Here is an 11,390-nt window from a genome sequence, read left to right as displayed (position 1 = left end):
AAAGGGACGTGTGCAATTCTTTCAATTCTTTATATAAAATTAATATGTGGCATTTAAAAAATATTAATAATAATAAAAAAATAGATTATAAATAAAATATTTCAATCATTTTGGCTCTACTATAAAATAAATGTAAATATGGGAAAATAGCTTTTAGATTTGAACATTTGACTTCCAAAAAAAAACAAATGTTCGTAACCATTAGTTAAGTTTTTATTATTTCAAAAAATGTAATATACTTAAGATATGTCATTAGATTTATGATGATAATTTAATAAATAAGTATTATGTAACAGTAGTCATACGACAATTGTTATGTAATATAATCATTAATATGTAATATTGATTAGTTATAGAACAATTATTACATGATATTTATTTAGTGCATTATATAATATTTCTTATAATAGACCTTAGGAATACTACATAAACCTTTTTCAAATTTAAGAAGATTACTCAAATTTGATGAGATTTTTTTAAATCACTAGAAAAAAATAGTCCTTTTGTAGTTTTTTTATTATCAGAGATATGCCTTCTACTAAGATTTTATCCTTAAATTTTGAATCGGTTCCAATATTTTCAAAAGTTTATCCACATAAAATATGAGGAACCTTAAATTTGATTTGACCAGTTGGTTGCCATCTATCACTATATGTCTAGGAATTCAAGGCATCACCTAATAGACTAGGTCCTTCTTAAAAGCTTGTGCATTTCTCTAGATTTTAACTAACTAATTATGCATCTAAAAGATGAATAACAAATTGCAAGAGTCATCCTTCCCATTGGATAATAGACGCTCTTTTGTGAAATTCCTCGAGTGCAGCCTAAGCAACATATATGCATCCTCCTAAAAGTAACAACAATAGCAGAAAGTAGAAACAAAGACATGAAGATTATCCATAACAACAGAGCTATTGATGCAATGAAATAACCAACTCCACATCCAATGTATGAACAAAAAGGAAATAATCCTGTAGTAAACATGTAGCAGAAAGCAACATCAAGAGAAAGCCACAACAATAAAAAATGCTAAGGGCCAAAAAGCAGGAGGCCCAACTCAAAAATGGATCAGGAGAAGAGTTAGTAAGTGATCTGTCCCAAGCAAAGAAGAGAGACTGAGATGAATTCTTGGAAGTGGATTGAGCCCAACAAGGTAGAACATCCACTTTTGGACAAAATTTTAGCTTCCTTGTTGTGCTCACGATAGATGTGAGAGAAGGAAATCTGAAGGAATGATTGAGATAGAGTTTTGATCTGCTATTGCTAGGAGAGAAGATTCGGATTCTGAAGTTTACATCAGTTGTTGGCCCATTCGATAATAACTTTAGAGTCCCCAAAGATGGCAATGCTTGTCAATCCAATCCATGAAGCACAATAGAGAGTGCCCCATAAGGCAAGAAGCCTGGCCCTAGCATTCGAACCCTTTCCACCAAATCAAAGGAATTTGAAGAGGTGATCAGGTTCTAGATAAATGATCATTCTACAACCACATGACCCAAAGGAACTAGCTCCATCAAAGAATCCAACTGGAAAGGAAGACCAAAGATAAAAGGAGGAGCGAGAGGGGTGAGGAGAAGGGAAGGGCTCATGAGAAAATTCTTTAAAGTAGGCCATGATCAAAGAGTTGGTTATGTAGACAGAAGGTTGGGAGGAATCAAATATTAGTGCATTACGTGCTCTCCAAATGACCCATATGATAAAAAATGGAAGGGTCCTGAGGGATTTATGCACAAAAAACCAATGATGGAGGTAGTTAGGGATGTGATCTTAGATTAGGACAACTGCAGATTCCAGGAGATCGAGGAATTCAAATATATATTTGTAAAACATAAAGATGCAACTGACTTAAATGAATTATTCTTTGTTCCCTTTAACATACATAAAATTGTCCAGAGGTGAGAATCCATCCCACTAGAGTGTGTTAAAGTGAAATGGAACCATATATTTCTTCGCCATTTTTTAATAGTTGATTCTATTCTAATTTTATTATAATTGGTTTTATTTTTATAAAAGGGAAACCCTTATCTCGATTGCCAGTTCTCTGAACTTGCATACATTTCTGCTCGGGCGCACTGTTTATGTCACTCTTTGAATAGATGAACGTTGGTGTTATTACAAGAATTATTTATTGTCAGAAAACTTTTACAACAGATAACTCCATTTACTGCAGAGTTCAAGACATGGAATTTGGACTATCCATGGGTCTTGTGTAGACACACAAATCCAAGATGGAGCAAGTTAGGTTGGAGTAAGTTATTCTGCGAGCATTAACAAAGTGGAAACCCTATTACAATGTAAAAACAAGGTTTAAGTTTCTATGAAATGGGAATCTCAATGCATATGATACTGTCCACTTAGAAAAATAACCAAAAAATAACCAAATATATATATATATATATATATATATAATCTTAACGGTATGAAGGAAAGTCATGTAAATTTCATATATATATTGAGTGGATTAAAGAAGTTATAAGTTGGTGAGTATGAAATATTGACTTCCAATATGTGATTAAGATGTTCTAAAATTCATGACTATAATAATAATAGTTGTAACAATTTTTAAGTTTTACTTGGTATATATATATATATATATATATATATATATATATATATATATATATATATATATATATATATATATATATATATATATATATATATATATATTGATTTGAGATTTTTTTATACTAGCATTTGCACCAAATGTTGCAAAAGAAACACCGTAAGGCATAAATGTAAATGGTCATTGAAAATAAGAATTAATAAAGAAAATTGCATGCAAAGGTAGAAGATAAACACTATATACTAATAACAAAAATCTATTGTCAATGCACTACATTGAATGGTCATATCCTTTGTCTATTTAAAATATTGATGAAACTATTTCACCTGATTCCATGGCCTTGTCCACAAGTAACCTGTTCAATGTTAAGATTGGAAGTGCCTTCCAAAATACGAATACAATCATCTCATGCACAACCAAAGTTAAAACTATTATCTTTAATACAATAGTTCTCCTTTCTCCAACAATTTTAGAATGTTGTTGGAAAATATAATCCACCTGAACTTGCACTGCTTTATTATTCTCGGAAACTATTTCACTGGAGAAATGCCCCTCTCATATATATAATCTAAACAGTTAGTAGCAATGCTTGCCAAAGATTAACGCTTCAGAATTGATAGCAACATTCTCAGAGGTAGAAGGTCAAGGTATCTGGGGTCTACCTAATGTCAATGTTGTTGATCTAAGCTTCAACATTTTTGTGGGTGAAATCATCAGTGAGCTCAGAAAACGAATTTGTAGTGGTTGGCCACTCAAAACAACCAATTTTCTGACAACTTGGTGCTAGTGACATAACTTCTTGTTCCAAGAAGAAAATAAGGGACACCAATCATATTACCATTGATTTGATCAAAAGTGCTTAAATTCTGTAAATTATGTTAATTTGTCTTGAATTATACAATACATTTTCACTTATAAATTAAAAATTCAATATAACATCGTTGGAAATCTTATTAATAACCAAAAATAATGATGCAAAAATGCCCCTCTCATATGTATAATCTAAACAAAGTCGATAGCAACATTCTCAAAGGTGGAAGGTCAAGGTATCTGGGGTCTACCTAATGTCAATGTTGTTGATCTAAGCTTCAAAATTTTTGTGGGTGAAATCATCACTGACATCAGAAAAAGAATCTGTAGTGGTTGGCCACTCAAAAGAACCAATTTTCTGACAACTTGGTGCTAGTGACATACCTTCCTGTTCCAGGAAGAAAATGTTGGTTTATAGGAGTTTGAAACCTCTTAGAGTCAACGGGAATTTAGTTGGATCGTCTCCCTCCTTTCTGATATTCCTTAGATTCTCTTGGTCACTTTTTACCTACTAGACAAGAGCTAAACAAGATCATCAGGGAGGACATCTACAAGCAATTTGTCCAGGTCACCTAGGTCAATCCTCCAGGAGGGTTGCGCCCAAAGATGGCCTTCTACGCTAAGCACTTCTTAGAGTTGAGAGACGGGCTCATTTTTCGACCCCGGTATACATTTCACCACTGGATGCATGCTCTTCACATTTCTCTAGGCCAGTTCAAAGTAGGTTCTCATAGACTTCAGGTAGAGATAGACCACTAGGTGGATAGACTAGACAGACTCTACTAGGTATGTCATTTACAAGAAGTGGAGATCGAGGTGCACTTCATCCTTGGATGCCCTGTCTACTACGAGATTAGAGGAAGGTTTCATTGTTTGTTCAGAGATTCTCGGACCCTCGCCGACCTTTTCAAGTACCCCGATCATAGATTTTTGGCCCTATATATGTAGGAGGCTCTTAGGTTCCGAGTGCATATTCTTCAGCCTCCCATTAGACCAGACCCCACACAGAGGATCCGACATTTTTCAGGGTACTACCTTCAGACAGGGGCACCAAGAGATCAATTGATACAAGTACATATCCAGACTGCAGATCAATGAGGATCTGTGGGACCTCACCCTGCCACACAATATCTCAGCAGAAGTTCTATCTCAGATCCGTTCCTGGGAGACAGACTAGGTCCTCCAACATTCAGTAGTGTGTGAACCCCCCATGATACGATTTAGTGGACAGTCTGCACTTGCCATCAGCTCTTCATTAGGTCAACAGACTTTATTGAGTTTCTTCACTGTTATTCATTCAGCCTTAGATGTTAGTAGAGATGGGTCTGATCCTCAGACCTATTAGCTCCTGGATCTTCTCCGCTAGGGCGAGATGCTGATTTACTTCATGCATTGTATCTTTGATTTACTTCATGCATTATATCTTTGATAGGAGGCCGTTTGGTTCTCCTGCTTTGTATATACATCAGTGTACTCAACAGTCCCTTTGACGTACTTTGTGGTCATTAGTTGGACATAAATATAATTATCTTATCTTATCTTATGTTATCTAGATCCCTATCTAGGTTTTCAGAGCCAATTATAGTATTTAAGCACTACATGTACAGGTTTATCCACAAATTTATTCACGAGGCCATCCTGTATCATTGAAACAAAGAATATACCGTCACATGAGCAAATTTGATGAGTGGAGCTCGAGCAGATCAATGAGGACTGAAATTTAGTAGCTATCATATGATGTCCAATTTACTTTAAAATTGTTATTACTTTTTCTTTATTTAATTATTGCAGCGAGGAATAACATAGCATAATACTAGATAACATTTTATACCACGAAACATGATCTCATTTAACCTGTATTTATATGTTTCTTAAATTTCATGAAACTCATTATAATTTAGTTGTCAAATTAGTAGTGCAGATAGTTATTATTGGCTACTATTGACTAATGCAGGGTGACTCATCATTTTTATTTAAGAAGAACCATGCTACTTGGAATTACTCCTTTGGGTCATGAGCCATTAACATGTTTCCTTAAGTCCAAGGAAAATAAACTTTTAGCGAAACAAAATTAGTTTTAGAGCATACTACAAATCCATAACCCTCAATACTTAAAACTACAATGTAATTTCTCTTTTTACACAAACACAAATAAATTCCTTAAACCATAATGCAAAGACATTTAGATTATTAAATGATTTTGTAAAAATTATTAAATTTAATTATTTTTAGTTTATATTATTAAAAAAAATGAAAATAAATTATTTAAAATAAAAGAAATATATGCTTGGAAACTTTCAAACAGATTTGAAATGATAATTTAAAGTTTCAGATTTATATAACACAATCTCAAAACTCTCTTTTTTTTATCTTCAATATTCAACAATCTCAAAACTCTCCTTTTTTATCTTCAATATTCAACAATATTTTATATAAAATTGCAGTCATATAAATAAGATGTGTTTTTACGCCTTGTATTTTAATAACAAGTTTGCAATATGATTGCATTATGGATGGAAAGAACACATGTAAGCTAAGATGAAAGGATTCTCTAACCTTCCAATTTGGTAGGTAATTAATAAATTCATTATAACGAATTTATGTTAGGAATATTTTAATTGAAAACCAAGTCTGTCTCTTTTTATGCCCGCTAATAGCAATAATGGAAAAACCAAAGAAAGGGTTCTTTGCAAATTGCAATCTTAGTAGTAATAGATAAAACTAGATAAAACGAACATTTTAAAACCAAAGAAAGGAGGGTTCTTTGCAAATTGCAATCCTAATAGTAATAGATAAAACTAGATAAAACGAACATTTCTCTTTGCAGTGTCTACATCGAGTGAATAATATGCAATTTTTTTTTTCTTTTATTACAAAAATGAATATTTCATAAAATTTAAAAAATTATGTATAAAAAGAGAATGAATTTTATTTTTTTATTTTTATTTATTTTTTTCGTTCAAAAATGAATATTTTAAATTTTTTTAAGGCTTTTATAGATATAATTATAAATTTTTTTTTTTTTGTATTAATCCGTAAACATGAATTTATTTTTTAATCAACCTTTCATGATAAGGGAATGTGGAAAGCATCCTTTAACTGTTCATGGCATTAGTTTAATATAACACAAAATAAATAAGGGAATTTAAAAAGCATCCTTTAACTTTTCAGGCCACTATTTTAGTTTGTATTTATATAATTAAAGCCTCTAAATGAAGAAAAGCACAAGCCATAAAACTGAACATAATTAACACAGTCCAGAGCGAGGGTTGGTTCTCGAACCTTCTTGCCCCACCCTCCAGATGTACCTGCGGGCAGCTTGCCACATGGGTTTACCTCCGCGGTTGATCTACGCCAAGCTTATCTGATGACTTAGGATTGTTGAGGCGTGGTAAGGGTAACGAGCCCAGGGGAAGCAAGGAAAACACTGCCTTTTGCTTTGTGATTCCACTAAGAGAATAGCTCTGCGACCAGTGCACCATTGGAGTTACAGAGTCAGGGTCCCAGATGGTTTTCTACTGTTACCAGGCACGATAATACCTCCGCTCATGATTCTGAGTCTTAACATTTTTTCTTTCCTCCGTCTTTCAAGCAGTAACCCTGTCATACTTTTTCTATTGCAGCAGCGGGGAGGTTTGCTTTTTCTATTGTAGCAGCGGAGATTCTTCAGATCTGCAGGGGCTCTGCTATATACAATTGGGTCCGTGACTATTTTCGATCGGATGACCATTGTTTGATATATTGCATGATTTGGGTAGCCACGTTTTGAAGATAAGTGCTTTTATTTCTTGAGACCCATTTGAATTTTGAGGGATTTAGGATGAATTTGTGATGGCCCTGTGCTTTCATTTGGAAATACTCATAGTTACTTGCATAGAACGTCATGAGTTCGAAACTGCACGAACTGGAAACTCCTGAAATGAAACTCGAGGAGATCCATGCAGCAAACGGGTCGCCTGGAAACTCCCGAAATGAAACTCGAGGAGATCCATGTGGCAGACGGGTCGCCAGGGGAACAGGATCAGCAAGGACAGGACCTGCGGTCGAAACGTTTCGGCCCCGAAAGCTCCTCGCCCAGATACGAGTTGCGGACTTCAAATAAGAATGAAATGTGGCCGAATGTCTCAACAAATCGCAGAGTGGAAAGTCCTTTCCTGGAGGAGCTTCGACCAAGAGACGAAGGATGCCTAAACCGACACTGGATGATTCCGGCGAAAAACGGACAATTCCGGAGAAAAAATTGCGTCAAAGGAGACAACAAATTGGGAGCCATAGCCCGGAGGTTTCTTTCCAGGAAGTATCTGTTGGGGAGGCTGATTTTTTTCGGTTAATTAACAGAAGAATTCAGGTGTATTGGAGTATGGACGAGGCTTGGTATACTGGTTTGCTTAAACGCTATGATCCGACAAATAAACTACATCTTGTTGTTTATGATGATGGCGAAGATGAATGGGTTTCGCTGGAGCGGGATAAGGTCAAGATTCAAATACTCGTTCCTGGTGAATTTTCAACCATACCCAATAGCGGTATTGGGCAGAGCAAGCGTGATGATTTAGACATTAGAAGTTTAGAGCATACCAGGCAAGGTGACATCAAATGTTTGCAGCAGGTTGGTACTTATTGTATACAAGAGAGTGGAATTGATAGTTCACAGAAGAAGAGTAGTAGAAGCAAGGTTTTGAGAGAAGAGCAGAAGGATGGCATGGGCGCTATTGGGAGTTCGCAGAAGAAAACTACTAGAATGAATGTTTTGAAAGAGGAGCAGAAGGACGACATTGAGCAGAAGGATGATATGGAAGCAATTGAGAATTCGCAGAAGAAAACTACTAGAAAAAATGTTTTGAAAGAGGAGAAGAAGGATGGTAGTGATGTGTCAGAGAAACGAAATTCTAAGTGAGGGAAACAGTTTCATGGTATTGATGGTAGACTGGTTCAGCAAGCTAGGTCTATCACGGATATCAGAGAGAAACTTAAACCAGCAAATGAGGATAGGGAGAGTCCAATTGCTAGCGTGTCCAACCGTTCTAGCAGTATTGATGGTAGTCGGGTTCGGCATGCAAGGTCTATGACGGATGCCGGTCAGCAACTTAAACCATCAAACGAGGATAGGAGGAACCCAATTGCTAGCGTATCCATCAGAAATGCGGGTCTATCCATGACACACGGTGTTCGCCGTCTGGAGGTGACAGGTTCCGCCACCTCGGTCGACTGGGTTGAGACCTCGTTCATGAGGGTTCAGATTCACGAGGGATACTCTGCATTCCTCTGTAGACAGAGGTATGTACCCAGGTTTAGCTTTTCCTCTTAAAGAGTTTGGAAACCCTAATTCAATTTTCTCTTTCTTGTAGGACTTCGGCAACTCACTCTCCAAATGGGTGGTTCGAAAGGGACGCAGTGCCTCTGCCATCTTCAACCACAGGTTGGCATTCTGAGGCTAGATATAACCTCTGTATGTTGGTTAGGAAAAACTTACAGTTCTGGGTATTATTTTGAAACCCTTGCAGGGGTTCTGTTTGAGTTCGGTTTTTACAGCAGAATATGTAATAGACTACTTGTTATGATTTAGCCGTCGAGGCCACAGCTTCTTGGCGTTGCCATTTAATTGTATTTCTAAATTTTAATCTGAATCCAGTGTAATTTAATTATGAACTGTGCATGAATGTATTTTTCTGTTCTGAACATTTAGATCTCAGTTAATCTCCATTGCAAAGGCAGATTTCACCCCTCTTTACCAGCACGTTAATTAACTCGTTTTCATCATATTATCTATGTTTTCATTTCTATAGTGTATTCGCAATACATACTTCAGCCTGAAGTCGGCCTATATGATTAGTTGTTTCACTGCATAATATTTTCATTTTCAGATCGGTGGCTAGGTAACAGAGGTTTCAGTCCTCATTCTTCTCTATTTTTTTTTTGAAATTTTAATCCCTTATGTTAAAGGAATTATGTCCAGTAAAGTCCAGAACAATTTAAGTTTTTAACTGGCCTGTCTCTAAAAACGTTTTCCTTCACTCCGATTGTACCTTAGTCTCCAACCCAACAACAGACCTTGGCTCTTTGGTCTGCAGATTTCCCAGGGTTTGGAAGTCTTTCGCTACCTGTTAACAGTACCCTCTTACAGGTTTAAAGTTTCCAGAATGAACAATTAATTGAACAACCTGTGGGTTGCCATGGACCCTTACCCTCGATAAGGGTAGCATTTTTTTTACAACGACTTGTTAGATGGGTTCTTAAACAACTATTTAGACAGGCCTGGAACGGTCCAGAACCGCCTTCCAGTTGCACTGCTACTACAACAGGTTTAATGTAAATTCCCTCTACGTTTTCCATTTCAGTTTACATTTAAGACACATTTGTACAATATTATAATTGTGTAAGCAATAATCATCAAGGAATTACACATTACTTTTCATAAACAGAATTATTTACATGCGCTGTAATTACCCAAAGGTAACAACTATCTGCTAAGCAATTTAATCCAGTAATATATATCCATACTTATCTGCAGAATTTTGTTATACCAATATAAGAGGGTTTAACACATTCCTTTAGCATGAACAGACTTCTCATTATATTTTTGCATAAACAGAACTTCTATTAAATTAAGTTCTACATAAATTGTTCGAAAACTAATTAATTCAGTATATATTATACTTATTTGTAGAGGTCTCTATGAAACCAGAAGAAAGATAGGTCGCCACCGCGGCCCTGGGAGAGATTGAGCTCCCGGACGACTTCGTCAGCGCCGCCATCGATGGCGAGATAAATTTTGGGGTTATCATCAAGCTCCTAGAGTGGGATGCTCAAAGATGCGGCTTTCTCAACAACATTTGCTACAATTTTGTGCAGCAGGAAAAAAACTGTGCGGAAAAGAACATAAAAAACCAACCTAATCTAACTAACTATTAACCTAAAAAACTAACCTAAACTAACTAACTATTTTTTTTTTTGTAAGCTGAGGTGGTACTCTTTCTATTACTGAATAGAAAATAAAACAGAACATAGTATCAAAAACATATTAACTCGCCCTCATGGGGAAACCGAGTAATTAAGCCATCTAAAGTTTTTAATGGCCGACCAAAAATAGAAAGCCCAAAGTCTGATTATCCTTGCAAGATGGACTAAACAGTCCTGAGAACTCCTAATCCTACTGGTCTGCATAAAATATATTCCCTTATCTAGAACATGCAAAAAACTATAATTAACTAGACTATGAACTTTCCTATACATATCTTTTCTCAGACATCTTCAGTTGCAGGTTGTTGGTTTGCTCCTCCGACTGCTCCCTGATGTTCTCCCTTCAGTAGCTGCTGTAATTCATCCAATTTCTTCTCTTGCCTCTCTAGAGCAATGTGTATGAACCTCAGTTCCCTACGCAATTCAGGGCCTCCCTGCGCTATTTCCACCATCTCAGTAGCAACTTGCTCTAATGCTTTTGCCAATAACCTTTTCATTACCCAGTAAATGTGGAGAGATTGCTTGAACAGAGACATTCTGCCCCTGGTGTTGCCTGGGTCATGCAGTAAGAATTCCCAGTCCTCCATTTTTGCATCAGATTGGCCTTGAAGAGACTCCTCCTCCAAATGTTGCATAATTCTTCTAACCTCTGGATTTGTATTCTGCTGATAGGCCCTCTCAGCCTGGTGAATTTTCTGTTCCATCGACCTCCTCGTTTTTTTGGCTGGTCCCGCTTCCTGCTTGGTGTTCTCGCCTTTTTCGCCTTCATTCCTGCTCTGCCCCCGACCTCTCTTGCCGCCCGTATCCACCCTACTTCCCGCTCCCCTTTCACTTCTTCTCATGCCGTATCTTCTTACGCGCTCCATCTGCGGTGCTGGCTGATCCTCTTTCGACTGCTGGTTCCCACCGCCTGCTGATCTGCCCTGTGCGTTAAACTTCCTGTTAGCTTCGCGGCGGGGTTCTTCCTCCTCAGACTCGTCCGTAATCTCAAAAATTTCGGCTGGGAGCTCCTCTTTCGCAACAGCCTTGCCTTTCCTGTCCCTGCTCTTGTCAG

The 11,390-nt window shown here is 36.6% G+C and overlaps 1 protein-coding gene across 1 annotated transcript; it reads left to right on the top strand.

The window, feature by feature from the left end:
- The first annotated feature begins 6,845 nt into the window (after positions 1-6,845).
- On the top strand, positions 6,846-9,021 carry LOC149147270 (uncharacterized). Its single transcript, XM_089440559.1, has 2 exons — positions 6,846-8,653; positions 8,725-9,021. Exon 1 carries the CDS (start codon positions 7,560-7,562, stop codon positions 8,271-8,273), a length of 714 nt encoding a protein of 237 aa, XP_089296685.1. The 5' UTR covers positions 6,846-7,559; the 3' UTR covers positions 8,274-8,653; positions 8,725-9,021.
- Positions 9,022-11,390: the final 2,369 nt, after the last annotated feature.

Source organism: Pinus tabuliformis, chromosome 9, assembly GCF_031772625.1.
Source record: "Pinus tabuliformis cultivar Carrire ecotype Pingquan chromosome 9, CPIR1, whole genome shotgun sequence".
NCBI lineage: Eukaryota > Viridiplantae > Streptophyta > Pinopsida > Pinales > Pinaceae > Pinus > Pinus tabuliformis.
Note: the sequence above shows the minus strand (reverse complement) of the source record. Positions and strands in the feature narration are given on the sequence as shown.

Bases quoted from the DNA above. Each gene is read 5' to 3' on its own strand.
- LOC149147270 (XM_089440559.1), top strand. From the start codon at position 7,560: ATGCCTAAACCGACACTGGATGATTCCGGCGAAAAACGGACAATTCCG.